We start from the raw sequence: 17949 nt of genomic DNA on the forward strand, positions 1-17949 counted from the left end.
ACATGTGTGTGCTGCTTTGAAGACCCCTTTTTTTTCTTATGTTGCTCAGTTCCTTAGACCCCAATATTAGATTTGGCAGAGGCATCTTGTTGAATTGGAAGTATAATTTAATAAAAATATATGTTTCCTCTAAACATAAAGCATATCATTTATGTATTTATAGCAAATGTCTGAAGTAATCTTGTTAAATTTAAAACAAATCATGTTGTTTCTAAGTACTGTCTCAAATTTCGATACTGTAAATAGGTTTGAATGCAGAGAAACGTTTCTTGGGAGTAGTAATATGGCGGCTTACTCTTGGCCTATATAGAGATCAGTGTTAAGGACAGAGCTGCTCCTGATAAAATTGTGGCCCCATGCAAGATTTCATTTTGGGGCCGCCCTAATGATGATGCTGTTTTAACTGTTCGTGGTTGTCCAAATGAATATATCTAACTTCTTGGAACTAGAGACCCACTCAATTTTTGACTCATTTTGGACTTGTGTATTGGGTTGCCACAAGTGTACAATTACAACAGGAAAATCTTGTTTTGCACACTTGAGGTTGTGATTCAAGTCTGTCCCACTGTCAAATGAATGTGACTGACACTTTGCTTGAATTACACCTTTTAAAAGAGGGAATTTATTATTCTTTAAAAAAAAAAAAAAAGTCTGGACTATTTCATTGTCACTAATAGAAACAGTAGGGAAGCACTGAGTCTTTGAGCACGTCAAGTGCTCTTCAAGTATGTTAGTTGAGTTCTTCATCGATCACGTTCAGCAGTCAAACGTCCACTTGACTTCGCACACTCCAAAGAAGCCATAAAGATCATTTTGCGCCAGTGTACGGTGCCGCTGTGCAAACGCTCAGTTCTTTAGTGAGGAAGAGTTGGTCACAAAAGCTCATAATTGAACCAAGAAAGCAGGTGGATGGAAAAAAAAAAAAGAGGCGTTAAAAATTTAAAATGTGGCATCCGCTGAGGACTGTTAAAAACAAATAAATATGCCTTCAATGAACTCGAGTCATGTTAAAAGCATTAAAAATGTCTTGTGTGGGGCGACGGTGTAAAGTGGTCCACATGTAAACAAACTGACTCGGGAGAGAGAGAAAAAGTGTGCGGTTCTCTCAAAGCCACAATTGCAGCGACGGCGAGTCGAGCGTCCGTCCGTCCGTCTCGACTGATGAAGCGATGAGCGTGAAAGATGGCCGTCGCGTCATCTGGGGTGCAGCAGGAAGCGGTGCAGGTACTCGGAGAAGGCGTGCCAGTGCCGCCACAGGAAGGCCGCCAGGACGACGAGGAGCAGCGTGGAGAGCGTGCGGCTGCGCGTCTTCATCAGCGGCACCACGCAGTTGGCCACCGTGGACACGAAGACCAGCAGCACGGCCATGACGGCCAGCAGCACGTTGATGAGCTTGCCCAGGAGCGTGCGCGCCGTGGCGTTCTCCAGGCCCTCCAGCTGCACCACCTGCTGCTGCTGCTGCTGCAGCTGCAGCTCCATCTTGGAGATGCGCGTCTGGCAGGCCTCCAGCGCCTCCTGCGGGTCACACGCGGGTCACACACCGGACGTTAACAGGCTATAAGTGAGAATTCTGTTCATTATCCCATCACATAAAAATGATCTTAAATTATTAAATAAAATAAAATACAGGTGACGGCCAGGTATTATTTCTGTCCACTTGGGGGCACCATGCTCATGTGTAACTGTAGTATCTGTGACTGCGCGTGTATGGCTTTAAAAGGGGGTAGCTGGATGGATTTGTTTAGTATTTATTTTAGGAATGGGTAAGTACAGATATGAGGTATCGGGTCGATAACCGGCCTTATTTCAAGGTATCTGTACTTACGAAATTTCATTTTCTTTACTTTATTAAAATTTATTTTGTGTGTTGATGAACAAATTGATTTGGTTAGATTTTTTTAATGAATAAATGGAATAAAGATAATAGAAATTTTTCATTATTTTCATGCATTTTTTTTTAGAAGAAATGCTATTTGGGGATATATAGGTCTTTAAAATGACTTTCAATAATACTAGTGGTATTAGTACTTGGTATCGGTGACTACTCAAAAGTTGAGAACAAAATCTTTTTCTTTTTACAAACAAATGAAAAAAATAATAGAAAATTTCAAATTTTGCACAATTTTAAGGAATAACGCTATTTTGGGATATATAGGTCTTTCTTTAAAATGTTATAGCTTTTTTTGTATTAACAGTACTAGTGGTTTTGGTACTTGGTATAAGCGTTGGTGACTACTCAAAATTTTATAGAAAATGAAAAAAATATATAGAAAATTGTCAATGTCATGCAATTTTAAGGAAACTATTTTGGGACATGAAGGTCTTTAAAAAAAAAAAAAATTTTAATGTATCAAAAGTACTAGTGGTATCGGTACTTTGTATCGTTGCCTACTAGAGTAATCTTACTAATATCGATCTGCCTAATTAACTTATTTATTAATTCATATTTTCTTTGTTGGTGTGCTGTAGATTTTTTTCTGATGTAAAATATGTGCCTTGGCTCAAAAAGTTTTGAAATACTGTATGTTGAGTGGTGTGATTTTCTGGTTAGCGCGACATCATTGATGCATCACACTTTTCTTGTCTTGACATCAGCCCTCCCCCACTTATTGTGTTAGCTGACTAACACGATAAAGGCGCTCCACAGTGGTGGCGCCGCACTGCGTGTTTACCACGGGTGCGGCCAGAGTATCGCTTACCTGGATGTCTCGGGCTCGCTCGTTAGACTGGTACGCGATCTTCTCCTCCATGCTGGCCAGTTCCTGTTTCAAGTTGAGGATTTCGTTCTGGTGCAGCTCGGTCAGATCGTTGAGCTGCTCTTCCAAGCGTTCGCACCTGCAAGGCAGCACGGACACCAGTAGAACGATTGTGTCTTACTAGTAATCCACTTATATGACACTAGTAGGGCAAATAAATGTTATCAGTGAGGCAAATTGCACGAACTTTTTGACCCGAACACGGCAACGGCTTGTGTTACCTGAACCGCTCCTCCTGCAGAGCCTCCATGATCATCGTGTAGTCGCGTTGATAGTGCGACTTCAAATTGTCAAAGGACTCCTCGAGTCGCCCTTGGTTGTCCCGCAGCTCTTGGATCTCGTGGATTATGGCGTCGAACCCCGATGCCTGAGAAGGATCGAGCGTGTTCCCCCTGGAGCTGGGGGGGCCCCCGGGGCCTCCGGTCATGCTGTTGGCCCCCGCGGAGCCCGACGTGGCACTGGAGCAGTCGTCCTCGCTGTCGTACTTTGGACTGGACTGCAGGTGGCCGGCGGCCAGGGTCCTCATGCCGCCGGGGCCGACCCCGTCGTCGCCCGGCGTCTCGTCCAGGGAATCTTTGAGGGCGGCGATGTTGTCGGCGCTCCCGAACTTGTTGCGGATGAGGAAAGCGAATTCTCTCGGCTTGGACACCACGGCTCCGGCTGCTGAGTGAGTGGCGTGCGAAATGCTGGAAAGGCCGCCCGTCACCTGTGAGGGTTATTTTATAGTTTAAAAAAAACTGTTAACTGTAACATAAAGACAGGAAGCCCTCATTTAACATGGTGGTTACGTTCCAGACCACCCCCGCGTCCACCATATACTCATTTTCTTATTTATATATACTTTAAAGCATTGTGCATAACATCAATGCAAAATGCATGTGAGGTTTAGGTATTGTTTTTGTCCACTTGGGGTCAACTTCCTCACGTTCTACAGGACTGTACTGTATCTGTGAGTGTGACTGAATGCGTGCAACTTTACAGTAAAAAGCCTGTTGAGTGACATCTACGTTGGAAAATGAGAGTGTCAGTCGTGGCAAAGTGCATCAGTGGCACTAGCGGTAGCAGGCTAAATTAAATTACCTAATAGACACGCAGATGTGTAACTTTAATCAGTTCTTCTTTGCAGTTTCTTTTTTTAACGCATTCAAACTCAAAAATGTTTAATAGTTTGTCCTTCTTTTCCAAAAACATGTTTACACGTTTTTTTTTTTGGTGGGGGTTATGCAAGAGCATGAAGAAGACTTTGATGCAGCTTCTGACATGAAGTGGTGGCTTAAAGCAACGGTAGTTATTTAAAAAAAAAAAAAAAAAAAAAAGGCCAGCAGGTGGCAGGAGAGTATTAGAGATCAACCAGGGGCATGTTGCAACAAGCTCTTTTTGTCAGTGTTTTCAACAGGAATGTGAATAATGATGAAACTTGGCTATATTCTAATGCTAATTGCTGCAAAACGGAAACAGACACAAATATAATTTTATTTCCTGATGAAAGAAGAGACTCTAATCTTTTTATAGCAATGGAACACAATATTCTGTGGGCCTTGCAAAATCAGTCAAAATCCAATAAAACAGCTGGAAGCGAAGGGGATTGCTTCAACGAAAATGGCTGGGAGTGAATGAGTCCCAAATGATCCAAAATTTTGGACATTCTGTCCTTTACTCACTCTAACTTCCTGGCCCGTGCTCGAAATTATGCAATATACTGAAAAATGTGCATTAAAATTAAATATGCACACTATTAAAATCTGCAATACAGTGAAAAGTGAAGGGACGACTGCACAGCTCTAGGAAATATTAAGAGACTACGGCAAAATTATCGATTCTTCCGACTTTATCTACTGTATATATTTGAGTCAAATTTTAAAAAAATTGTTTCATTTTATAGACTACTAACAACAAAACCCCCAAATTCCAAAGACAAATATTGTCACTTTTTTAGAGCAGTTATTTGCAGAAAATGAAAAATTGTAAAAATAAAAATTAACAATAATAAAAAAATAAGGTCGTGTTTTCCTCACAGCTGCATAAACATAGGTGAGATTTTACGTGAACATGTCAAAATGTCAAAATGTTGATGAGTCATCGCCAAAAGACTTGTCTGTCTTCACTACCCACGTGTGACCGTCAACATTTCAAAGGATAAGAGCTAACGCACACACCTTGGCGCCGACGTCTTTCAGGCCCTGGTGCATGTCTCGCAGGACGTCTTTGGGCTGGCGTGGGATGCCGTTGTGCTCCACCTCGCGGAGCTTGCGGTGGTAGTTCTCCAGCTTCTTCTGCAGATGCTGGATGGTCTGAGAGGACTTCTGGTTCTTCTTCTCAAACACCTGCTTGATCCGCACGCTCTGCAGCTTGTCGGCGTTGTTGGCCAGTTTCAGGTACTCGGCCACGTTGTCGTCGCGCGCCGTCTGCTCGATTTTGATTTGTTCGGTCAGCTTGAGGATCTTCTGCTGCAGTTGGGCGATGGCCTGCTTTGTGCGCTGAGGGTCCGGCGTGCTGTCCACCGCGTCGTAGCCGTCGGCGCCGCAGGAGACGGCGTTGGGCGAGGCGGCGGGAGCCGAGCCGTCGTAGCGATCCGGCTGGACCAAAAGAATGGGGATTTTTTTATGTATTTAGTTACTGATAAGGCTACAACAGTAATTTTAGTCGCGAGTGAGTTGGAACTGACCAACCAATAGCAGAGCACAAATTTTAAAAAGATCATGAAAAACAGAGCTTGTGATTAGATCTTCTGTATTTTTTCCATCTAATATTTTCTATATAATCTGCGGTGAAGGAATTCTGATCTTTGTTTACTGACAATTGCCCATGCATGTTTTTTTGAGAAGGCCAGTTTCTAGTGACTGAAAATGAAAGTACGGGAAGCCCGCACAACAATACACGATTTGCAACAGTAAGCCTGATCTAGCGTTTTGTTTCTCGCACGGGTGTGCAGGCGCGATAGCGATAGCGCTGTCAGCTACGTAAATAGTGGCACAGTATAAACACGCCATTGAATAAAACAACAAAGGAGAGGAATGTGATCGAGTAGCGCGTCATATGCTGACAGGCTCTTGTTGTCGGCATGTTTCGACATTTGTCTCCCTCAGCCAACACAGCTGAGGATTGTCGTTACCAGGCTTCATGCGCAGCTTGCTGATTAGCTGATCATTTGAAACACCTGTGTTGGCTGTTGGAGACATGGAAAACAGGCTGGATAGGAGTACTTTTGAGGACCGAGGTTGAGAACCACTGGTCTACGGTAATTAATTTAATACATGAGTCTTTGGGGGATGATTTTAAACGTGATTTTAAGAATATTTATTTCAACTTTAACCGGAATAAGGACATTTGAAAGTGTGTCACACAGAAGTGATGTCATCTAACAGCAGCCAATAGAAAAGCACCTTAGGATGACAGCGACTCGCCTGCTTTTTCATTTAACTCTGCCAAAATGCAACACTAGGTAAGAAATGCGTTACTTTTTTCATTTTACCATGCTGTTTATTAAATATTGTGCACAAGTAATACACTTTTTTTTTTTTTTAATGGAAACTAATTCTGAAACTACCTAAAACTAAGCATTCTTTAAATAACTAAAACTAATAAAAACTAACAGAACCGCCCTGAAAACTAATTAAGACTGACTAAATTACAAAAAACTATATGACACGCACATACACATAAAAACTAAAAATAAAAAAAGAAAAAAGAGAGCAATGATGTCAAATCGGTAAAATTACCGAATGAACAATACTGAGCTCTCCAGAAAAAAATAAAAGAAAAAAATAAAGAAAAAAAACAAAATAAAAATGACATAAAAACTAACTAAAATGAAAATTCCAAAACTATAACAACCCTGATAGCAAACTCATGGGCCACGGACCTCAGAGAGCCACAAAGACTGCGAAACCATGTAAATGTATCATCACGTCATTCAATTATTGCATATCCAACTAACTGTGATTTAGTTACAAAATCAAGTTATTCAGCTATTATTGATTTCACATTAAATGATGATGTAGCCCCCAGTGCCTGGAGTTTAACACCTGTGCAATAGTTCCTTTGGTAAACTGTAACTGAAATGTTGAAGAAGAAAAAAAATGTCAAACATTTTTGAAACAGATTTAGGTTTTCAGTGCTGCTGATGTTTGTTCGTTCTGCTTTGCTTTACACAGAGAGCACTTTGGTATCTTCTCTTTCATATTATATTATTGCCTACCAAACGGAATAAAAAACTCCACTTGTTATACCGGCCACTGACCTTGTCGGGTTCCTCGGTCGAATGGTAACCGGATGTGATGAGCATGTCGGCCAGGGCGGGGCTGCTGGGCGTGTCGGTGGTGGAGGAGGAGCGAGGGCGGCCAGCCTGCAGCAGGGCCTCGTGGGTGCTGCGCCGGTGAATCTGGGGGCTCCCTTTCTGGGGGGCGTCCCCGGCGACCCCCGCCTTGCCGCGGCGGCTCTGCAGGCTGGTGCCTCGCTTCATCATTGGCGGAGCACCGCGGATCTGCTGCAGCACGCGGCTCAGAGCTGCGGGAGGGGCGGAAGCGGCGGGGCCGTCAGAATCCAAGGAGAGGGCCGAGGGGGCTCGGGCGTCGCCGCTTTCCGAGACGACGTCGGCGGCCTCGGAAACGTTGGCCGTGTCGTGGGGGGACACGGAGGAGCGTCGGCGCTGCTGCTGGAAGAGCTGCTTCAGGCCGTGACCCAACGCTCCCATGTTCTCCAGGGCGTTGTGGGTCATTTTGGACAAACCATGCTCGGATTCCGACGCCCTGCGACCGCCCTCCGGCTCCGCCCGGCCTCCTGAGTCCGCTTCGTCTGGACACGGCTCACTACAACCCTGATCCATCGGAGGCCTCCAGTTCTATTCTGAGGGGGGGGTGGGGGGTGCACAGGGCGAGCTACGCTGCGTCGACACCCCCCGCCCCTCCCCTGAGTGAGGCTGGTTGGCGCTCAGTTGAACTTTCTGAGTAGGCATGCATCTGTGGCTTGGCTCAATGTCATGCTTGTCTAACAAAACAAACAAAAAAATGATACAACAAAAAGAATTATAACATGCAGTGAGTGATTAACAGAACAGAAAGCACAAAACTTTACACTGTAAGCAAAATAAATTACGTTGGTGCAGAGACATCCATTTTTCCCCCTAATTAATGTGTGACTTTTGTTATGACAATTTCATAAGACATCAAATGTATTTGGCATGACTGGCGGCACCAACAACAAAAAAAAGTGTACTGAAAAGAACAAAATATAATACTTTGAGAACAGTTTCTGAAATGTTGACGTTTTCCAGATGACAACTTTCAGTCCATCTCTGTTTACATGTTTCTGACATAATACAAAAGGTTCCATTTCAGAAATTATTCAAATGGCTGCGTGTGGATGGTACAAACAAAGAGAAAATCCAAATTGTGAAAAGATACAAATTAAAATCCAAATTGAAAATGATTCTGTATTCATGGATCGCTGGCAGGTGGCCTCTTCCTGCGTCACCTCATTTCATTTTCATTTCTAGCTCAAAGCCTGCAATAAATTGTTTTTCGCTTGCAATTGACAACATACGGAATTGATGGGAATCCTGCAATAAAAGATTAAAAGTGACAAACATGTGATTACTTACCATCAGCCCAACCTCTCCTCTTCTGGCTCACAAAGCAGAATTGGCTAAAGAAAGAAAAGAAAATTACAAATACACTAACCAGCCACAACTTCATTAGCTACACCAAAACCATTTATTGAGCTTCGTGAGATACACGCGTGTACGACTGCCATTCTACAAATGCCATTTCTGTGACACATGTTGGACGCGTATTGTAAAACACTGAAAAGGAGGCGCCAATCGAAGGTGTGGGAAAACACACCCAGCAATTAACCGCGTAATCAGGGTCTATTACAGCAGAGTCCATTATTTGCGTTAGCGCAGCATGATCCTCACATTCTTCAAGATCACTTCCAATGAAAAGCATCCATTACAAAATGATTCACAGCATTAATGTAAGCTTGCCGTACCAGTCGGACCTCTAATATGTCATGACAACAAATAAGAGCAGGAATGCAAGCAGAAAAAAAAAAACGCTCCAAGGAAGTGTCAGTGTGCAACTAGTGACATCCAAGTTTGGGGCGGGGGGGTCGCCTGTCAAATACCAAATGCTGTAAGGCAAAAGCCAGCAACATGTAAATCTCACTAGTATTACTTGTGCCTCTTTTTCAATACAATAGTCACACACGGCTCATGCAAGGCGTGTTGCTGCGGCCAAATGTAGGACTGAGTTGACCCTGTTTCATTGCACATTCAGCACAGGCACATTCACTTGGGAAGATTAAACAGCAGGTGTTCACATTTGTTTGTTCCCATTTTGAGCAGCATTTAGGAACCCGCACTATTTCACCGCATGAATCTTCCCTCCAGACCGGTTATTGCGGAGTGCCAGCCATAATTCATGTACTGTTCTGCACATTTCAGGCAAAATTGTTCCATGAGTCAGTTAAATTGATCAATGCTAAAAAAAAAAAAAAATTCTGTTAACTCTTTTTGGAACACAAGCTCAAATGGATGACTTCGCATGGTGTGAAAATCAAAGGATTAACTCATCAGCGTTTTTCCACTCTTGGAAAAATCTAACAGTAGAACCAAATTCAACAAAAGTTGTGAAAGAATAACACATATATACAGTGGACATAAAAAGTCTACACACCCCTGATTTCATGTCAAGTTTCTGTGATCTAAAAAAATTTTTTTTTAACAAATCTGAATCCTTTGAAAAATTTTCCACCATTTATGCGACACAATTGGAAAAACATATATTTTCAAGAGGGGGTGTACAAATATATACCATTTAACATGCCTCTGATGAACACAAATAAATTTCTCAACTTCACGTAGGCAAAGCCTAAAAAAAATACACAGACTGAGACGGCCCGTCTGTACTGACCCAGATCAACGGACGTACACCTGCTTCAGTCGGTTGTATCAGTCATTCGATCACTGTGCCAGCTATGGTGCATTTGTGCACATTTAAAATGTTACATTAGAAGCAAACATTCCTCAACGGCTTGGAGCAAATATCTCCCAAGGGCAATGAAATTACAGCGGGTCCGTCTCTAAGCTCAGGGCAAAGTGATCTTGCTGAAATGGGTCAGCCAACAACTCGCCTATCTCTCTTTGCACATTGCAGCGCTCCAAGGTCACACCATCTGAGTGTTGTGCGTGTTATGGAGCATTTAAGCTTTTACTTATGATGCAGACCCATTAAGCAAGCGGGAGGCAATTTGTATTGTTGCGTAATTGTTACAGAAATTTGCACACAATCCATTAGACTGGAATGCTCAAATCTGTTTTGTGCTGGTAAAAAAAAAATACGTTTGGATTACTAATGAACCTCTTCTGAAAGTGCAAACAAGAGGGGAAAAAAAAGTCAATCAGCAATTAGTATTTAAGTAGCGTAAAACAACATTAACATACCTTCAGATGGTGTCATCAGTAAATAATGTGATCCAACAGACAGGGTACGGGGATTAAAATTCCAAGCAAACGTCCAGCACCACCTCCTTTGGGGAAGTCCTCCAAATGAAAATCTGACAGGGTGCCTCTTGGTTTTTAGTCAGCTGTCTTCATTAGCGTTTAGAAAAATCACATGCTGCAAGATTTTAAAAGGAGAAAAAAATAATGATTCCCTCATGTCAAAAAAACATATTAATTAACAGTTGTGCTTTTGTGCTTAAAGTCATTTCCAGGAACTTTAGGAAGCTAATTCAAACAGGACTGTTGAACTTTTGTACAAAGATTTGTTTATTTAAACCATAACAGAAAGGTAAAGCAAACGTTTGACGTGTACTCATCAGGTGCACGATGACAAGGACACACAAAAGGACAACAGTCCATGACACGTGAGCGAGCACACAAAAATAACATTGTAGCTGTCCTGCTCCATGTTTTGGCAAAAAATAGAAGGGATGGTTTAATTACTTTCACAGCACTGACACCCAAAGCCCTTCCCTAGTAATTACACACGTTAATTAATGAATGGATGCCCCCTTTTGGGAGCACTTGCAGGCTTGCCTCATATTAAATTACAGCAGTCTATACAACAACATGCCAATACATTTAAATATTTAATGTAATTAATTTTTTGTAAATGCATTCTTTTAAGAAGACATGGGTAAATACGAGCTCACTAATAAGTTACAGATGCATCTAGGGTCGAAAATGGGCAGATGATGATGTAAGGAGACGTTAGTGCCTGCCTGACAAATATGTCCAATACAAACAAACGATTGTTTGACTGCAAATAGCCTGAGCTCAACGGTTTAGAGTTAAGAAGAGGATGAAACAAGCCGCTTGTTAGCTAAAGCTCGTAGGCCTCCTCTTTGCGTTAAAAACAACACCTATTTCAAAGAAAACACCCACGTAGTTAATAAACGCAAATGACTTTGTACCTAGCCGTGGTGGTAGTTAAACGTTATGTGCATTGTTGTGCCTGTTTTGGATCAGCTCGTCTTGTCTTTAAACACTTTAGCCGGGCATGCTAACTTGCTGCGCCGGAGGGTGTTGATTTTACTACACGGCACACACCCCGAGGGGCGGTGTTGGAGAAGTTCCATTACTTCACGTGAAGACATATTGGGGTCATTCGTTGTGTGTCAATTTAACGAGAGAAGCAAATGCGGCTTTCAGCATAATTTGATATCACTTAAAGGTGTATTGAACACGTTTAATAATCACCTGGGATCTGCGTAATAACTATATTAAGGCGCTTTTGAGTTTAGCTTTAAGTCCACGATATTAACGTTCTGTAAACGGAGTGGCATATTGAGTTTAAGTACTTCAATGTCATTGTATATTTGTTTAAAGTGTGAGCTCAGTCGTATTCCGGATATGCAGCAGACATTGGCCTTGACAGTCAATCTCTCGGACACTCACTATGTTTATCAATCTACAGAACATTCACCTAAGCACACTTGAAAGACGGTTCAGTTTCCATTTTGACCCAAAAGTAAACAAACCTCGCCCCACCCCGACTAGCCGGGCCACTAAAACAGGCGTCCACTAAGCGCCTGACTGGCTGGCCAATCAGCCTGTCACTTAGCATGCTGGCTAGCTCCCCAGCTAGCTACTACTGCGGCTAACTAGCTGCGGGCGAACAGACGCGTCGACAACCTCCCAAACAAGTCCAAGCGGCTTCGGCCCTCGCACAGGTCGGACGGCGGTACACGGAAGCGGATTTCACACAGAGAGTAATTCACAAAGTCGGCGGTTTTGTCGGCGTCAACTTACATGGGCGCTGAGAGGATTGTGTTGGTGACCGTTCATCTCTCCCGATGAAGGAACACTCCCACGATGACGTCATATAGCGTGCTCGGTGTCAAAACACACAACAACGCTTGAACTTCGCGAGGCAGTCAGTGTAAAATGTACATAGTCATCTCGTAAGTACAGTACCTGAATGCGATTCTTGGACGGGTAAACGTGAAATAATTTTAACAGAAAATAACCAACGCTGAAGTCTGAGGATATTTGTAAAATAAAATAAAAATCCAATTTAACCTTCGTCTAACAAATTTCAAGTAATATTTTCAAAAAGTTATTAATTTAACAATTTTATCAATACATACATACATGCAGTACACTCATTTCATGACTGCCCAATGGGTTTCTTTTGTTTTTGTTTTTAAACTTGGATTGGAAAAGTCTTAATTACATTATTGATGAACAACTTTAATTAATACAACACAAAATGGTGGTAGCCCACTGAAATACACTTCTTACATAATGGTAAAGTGTACTGAGGTCTGTATAAAATAACATTTTAGTTCAGCCTAACAGTTAAAGACAAATAGCTTCATAGCAACCACACGAGCTGCACAATTTACATGTGTTACCCCTCAAACTGCAGACACAAGTAATAATAATGCTAAGTGAATAAATGAGCCTCACTACTCATTAAACCCATTACACGTAAAGTGCTAATTTTTGTTGAAAAAAAGATTACATTTCTCACATCTAGCTGTGACACTCCTGGATAACTATTAGTCACCAGCTCCTGCAGCTATGACCTTGGATGACCCTGGACATACATGGCGTGGTAGTCAGGCTAATGCTCCTGCTTAGCCGGGAGCTAAGTCTATGAAATTCTACACAAAGGCATCTTCTGCGGGGCATATTATACTGGCAGATAAAGATGTGGGTAGTAATTTGCTGTTGAGGAAAAGATTTCCCAGGGGGATACAAAATGGGGATCTGATAAACACCGGGGGTAAACATGTGGGGCTAGGAGCTTTGGGTGGGTGCTTTTGGGACCATAAATAGTTTGAATTTGTACATCTGGCAGCTTCAGTGGGAAGGACTGGAGGGATTGGAAAGGAGGATTATGAAATTGTGGATTTGGAGAGGAAATGGCCTTCTCTTCATGATGAGTGGGGACTTGTGGTGGTAGTGGCAGTGGTGGTTGAAGGACATATTGGAGCAGGTGCTGACTGGTATTTCCCTGATGCCATAGGGAATTGTGGAATAGAACGAAATCCTTAATAATGTGGCTGTAATAAAGCTGAGTGAGTGAGTCCGACACGAATCATAGATCAATTTACATTCTTTATGAAAACATACAATAAATTTAGCATTGTTATCGAAGCAAAAGGAGAGTCGTTATGCATTTTATTGAAAGTATTAAATTCAGTAAAAAACATTTACATGATATGACAGATAACAGTAGATGTAAAGATTCATAAGTCACCATCCCATTCATCATTCAATTTTAAAAACATTGCACAATTTAAAGATTGTAAAGGTGAATGAAAGTATTTTAATGTGTCAAACTGTCAATTCCACACGTTTAAAAAAAATCATATGACTATTTATACATTGCGTTTTATTTACAGCTTCAGATTCAGTAATACAATGTGTATTCATTTTAATAATAATGATAATAATAATAACTCAAATGTCTTTTATCAAACAACTTGACTATCTTTCGTTTACAAAGAACAAGAATTTAGTACCGGTAAATACAATTTGCACTCACTTGTCTTTTCAGTGTATTCTACAGCATTTATTTCCTGTTAGGCATTCCGTAGAATTTGAATGTTTTTCTTATTTATTTATTTTTATTTGGATGACTGTCTCTAGTGTCCACTTGACCTCTACTTCATATAATTACATTGAGTCATATCAGCAAATAATGGTCAATAAAAACAAGGGAATGCAAATCCAGAATAGGATAATAGAATAGGATAATAAAATCCTCTGAGTGTGCAAATTTACCCAGGAAAATCATCATTTGTAACGTTAGTTAAAGGTCTGTGACATCCTCATCAGACCATTCATTCTGATGTGACGACAATGACAACTTTGAACTAAGTTCTTCATCCTGATATCTTTTTTCTGACTCCCAATTACAACAGTGATCAATGGCTGCATTGTTTGACTCTGTGGGCTCTCTGGCTTGGAAGTGGTCCAGAGACGCAGGGATGGATTCCGTATCCATCATCCAGCCGAAATCAACATAAGATGGGGGGAATGTCGCCGTGTCACTCTCTCCATCAGAATACGTCCAAGAGGGTGGAGGAGGCGTGAACAGGCTTCCGGCCAAAAGCTGTCCGTGATGAAGAGCGCTGTCAGCGCCGCGTCTCAGGTTAATGGGGGACGGGGGCCTGGTGTCAAATTCTATAAGCGAGAGAATACATTCTCGCTCGCCAAATCTTTGCCACATGACTGTAGCCTGCGAGTCGTAGCTGTTATTGCCAGAAGGGTCACGCTTGTATTCTGATACAATGACAGATGGTTGATCGTCATATGGACACATGTTGCTAAAACTTGCTGGCGAGAAGTTGTGCTTTGACAGGTTATTTGGCATCAGCCTTCTCCATTTCTTCTCAGTCCGTTTCAGTTTCCCTTTTCGGACGCTGGCCAAGACTTTGTCCCACAAGCTCGTCGTCTTCTTCCCTCTTTTAGACACCTCACGCCTGCTACACCCCCTGGCGGGCATCCAGAAGATCCAGGAGGCCAAGACCAGCAATGAGGACCCCCAAGCTAACTCAAGGATCCTGGCCCAAAATTGGCTGAGCCACCAGCACCAACCGAAGCGCCTCCAGTTGCCCATCAGGCCGTAGAGCCAGAGAAGGCTACAAATTTGAAGGTTGCAGCACATGATGCCAAGGCAGGCGCACACCGCCGTTACCCGCTTGGCGCAGCGCTCAATCCTTTGTAAAGGGGCCCCGCGAGGAAGTGATGACCTGAGGAATATACTTGAACGGCAAATGGACTTCATGAGTATTTCTAGGCAAAACGGAAGACCCCAACAGAGTGACAGAGTCTGCAGCAAAAGAGGGAAGAGTGGAAAGAAAGCCGTGAAATATAAGTCCGCTGCTAGCAAAGCAGTGCAGTGCGATACGACCAACCCCACAACCACCTGAGGCTGCTGCAACATGACTGGGAAAAGAAATAATTTGAACCTCCTGGGAGTGACAAGTGTGAGGGTGACCTGAGCCCACAGGAACAGCTGCATGGGAATGTTCTGCAGCGCTGCCAGCGTGGTGTGAGACACGATCTGACGAGTACCGTAAGGATCCAATAGCAGGTGAACGGCCCGCAGAGCGCCACTCGCAACCAGGGCGCTGTTCGCCAGCATCAGCGCACCGCAGTGGGGGTAAGGGAGGGTGGAGGCGCCGGCCAGCCCTAAAACGGCCACGGACGCCATCAGGATGAAGAGGCTGGCCGAGCCGAAGACGTGGATTTCCCAGGCGAACGCCAGCGTGCGCCTCATGTCGTCCCACAGTAGGTCGGTGCCGTTGTGATTGGTGAGAACAACGCAAGGACTTTGGATGCAGGGCCGTCCGGATCCTGGCAAATTGGTCACCGAGGAAAAGACGAGGGTTTCGACAGGGTTGCCAACACCTGTAAGGGAGAGAGGATATGTCTCATTTTTATATACCCTTTTTTCTTTTTTTGATTGTAATGAACTAATTGAAGATTAATCATGTCTAGAAGCAATTGAAGCAAAACGGATATGCGCACCCACTAGTCTAAACACAACAATCGGATGAATATTGCGTTGAATGAAACAGCAAAAATCCAACTGTTTTAATCCATTTCAGGGGGCGGCCATTTTGCCACTTGCACATGTCAACTGAAAAAGACATCACAGTTGCTCAGTAAAGACCAATCATGGCTCAGCTTGCTAATGTCACATGACCAAATTCAGAAAACTGGTGAGCCCTGATTGGTCGTCACATGAGCCCTGAGCAACTGTGATGTCATTTTCAGCCGACAGCAAGTGGCAAAATGGCCGCCCTCTGAGATGGATAAAAACTGGTGGATTTTGCTGCTTATTTTGTATTCCACAAATGCAAATATTAATCAGAATGCCGTGTTTTGATAGTGGGGGTCCATAGAACATATTACCAGTATTGTAAAGAAAATATTTTGGTTAACTTCTCCTCTAAGCAGTTTTCTATTGACAAGCAAAACAACATCAGCTATAGTAAGTTGTACTACAGTCATAAAAACCTTTGCTATGGCTCAACTAAGGTGTCAATATTATAATCAATACAACACTATCAAAATAAAAATAAGGGTGGAATAAATAAATAAAAATAATAATTAATAAAATTTTCTTCATTTTACATAATTTTTTGTTCATTGGTTGTATGTGATTTTGGCATGACCCACACGCTGCTCTGCTAACTACAGAGGGTGTAATAAGTGATTACGGTAAATTATAGTAAATCATTAATTGTTTTACAAGGTTTTATTGTTTCAACTTTTTGGCAGAAATGTTGAGGTCTCTAAAGGCACCTTGTGTAAATATTGATTCAATTATCACTTACCTGTTTGAGCATTATTATCAACTCTTGTGCCTTCCAAAAGAGTGTCCTGTGATTTTACACTGGAGTGATTGAGTATTATAACTGAAGAATTTGTGTTGGTTGCTCCAGTCAGTGAGTGAGGTAGAGTAGTGGTCGAGGCTCCAGTTGATGTCAACTCGTTTTGCTTTCTGGTTTCCTCTGTAATAGGAGGGATTGCACTATCCAATCTATTTCCACTGCCTTGCTCACTGCCGTTCCCTCTGATGACTTTGCTCGCTGGACTGACGATGGTCTCTGTGCTTTGAGTCCTTCCTACTGAATCTGAAAAGCTTCCAAGTGAAGGCTGACACAATGCAAGAGCAATGATGAGCAGAGAGGAAAACTCCATTTTTTTCCCCCACCAGTTGAATCCAGAACCTGTAGAATAAAGAGTGATGAAAAACATTTTGAGTAATGCATATCTGTTATGAAGATGATTGGCACATTTGAAAGGTATATTGCGACATTTAAAACTATATTAATACATGATTAAGCAGACAAAAAAAATCTTCACAAACCGGATCTTCTGTACATTACATTTGTGCAGAAATTCAACACCGCACAACCAAATCATAACATTTGTCTGTGCCCTTCTGCTCTATAACAGCTGTTTTAGTTATTTCAACACAATTTGCCATTTTAAAATGGATGGTATTCAATGTCCTATAGAACACTGTTTATCACACAATTGAATTACTGTATTACCAGATGCTATTTAGAATTAGTTCACAATTTTTCACACCCTCAAAAAGCTAAAAATAATTCTAAAGTTCAACATGCAAGAGTAAGCACACAAAATATCAGAATCTATCTGACACAACATGACTAAAACAATCTACCGACGCTTTTACCTGTGAATATTCGTGCCTTCTTTTAATGCATCAAGTATAGCTGGTCCATAGGCGCCTGATGAAGTTCATCACAGTGAGCTTTCTATAATGTGGACCATCACATCATGCCTTCAAGCTGGCGTCCTATTCTTATTACTGCACCGGCTGCTTACTTGGCAGTGTCCCATAATGGTTCAGCTGCTAAGAAAACCTAACAACAAAAACTAAACTGATGTGGTGTAAATGCATGGGTGCATTCTCAAAGCTCATATATTCAGATGAAGATAAAACAAAATAAAACAAAACTTTTGGAGGAAAATCTAATTTTGAAAGTAGTCCCTAGGCCACACCTGCCACTGTCTACAACAGTTATGTTCAGGTAAATCCTTCCCAAAAGGATTAGATTAAGATTCTTACTAAAGCACAGCGTCACATGAAGTAAAGTGCACAGCCAACTACACACATACTTGGAGAAATGCATTAACTCTAAAATGCCACTTTACAAAGCGTTTTATCATATACACAAAATACTGTACTAGAGTAGA

The 17949-nt window shown here is 42.2% G+C and overlaps 2 protein-coding genes across 5 annotated transcripts; both read right to left on the reverse strand.

Annotated features, from left to right (window-relative positions):
- Positions 1-589: 589 nt before the first annotated feature.
- Positions 590-12138, reverse strand: tmcc1b (transmembrane and coiled-coil domain family 1b). 4 transcript variants are annotated; one of them, XM_077572885.1, is made up of 8 exons: positions 12010-12138; positions 10198-10372; positions 8356-8399; positions 6997-7262; positions 4913-5332; positions 2978-3462; positions 2700-2835; positions 590-1515 (listed from the first exon to the last, which is right to left on the reverse strand). In XM_077572885.1, exons 4-8 carry the CDS (start codon positions 7219-7221, stop codon positions 1195-1197), a joined length of 1587 nt encoding a protein of 528 aa, XP_077429011.1. In that variant the 5' UTR covers positions 7222-7262; positions 8356-8399; positions 10198-10372; positions 12010-12138; the 3' UTR covers positions 590-1194. The 4 variants fall into 4 exon arrangements, with proteins under 4 accessions (XP_077429011.1, XP_077429007.1, XP_077429010.1 ...); XM_077572881.1 differs by having other exon boundaries at positions 6997-7742; XM_077572884.1 differs by lacking the exon at positions 12010-12138 and adding an exon at positions 11172-11254 and having other exon boundaries at positions 6997-7742.
- Positions 12139-13379: 1241 nt separating this feature from the next.
- Positions 13380-17794, reverse strand: LOC144056271 (proline-rich transmembrane protein 3). Its single transcript, XM_077572880.1, has 3 exons — positions 17426-17794; positions 16557-16952; positions 13380-15624 (listed from the first exon to the last, which is right to left on the reverse strand). The coding sequence occupies exons 2-3, from the start codon at positions 16921-16923 to the stop codon at positions 14021-14023; spliced, it is 1971 nt and encodes a 656-aa protein (XP_077429006.1). The 5' UTR covers positions 16924-16952; positions 17426-17794; the 3' UTR covers positions 13380-14020.
- Between the last annotated feature and the right edge of the window lie 155 nt (positions 17795-17949).

Source organism: Vanacampus margaritifer, chromosome 8 (assembly GCF_051991255.1).
Source record: "Vanacampus margaritifer isolate UIUO_Vmar chromosome 8, RoL_Vmar_1.0, whole genome shotgun sequence".
In the NCBI taxonomy this organism is placed as follows: domain Eukaryota; kingdom Metazoa; phylum Chordata; class Actinopteri; order Syngnathiformes; family Syngnathidae; genus Vanacampus; species Vanacampus margaritifer.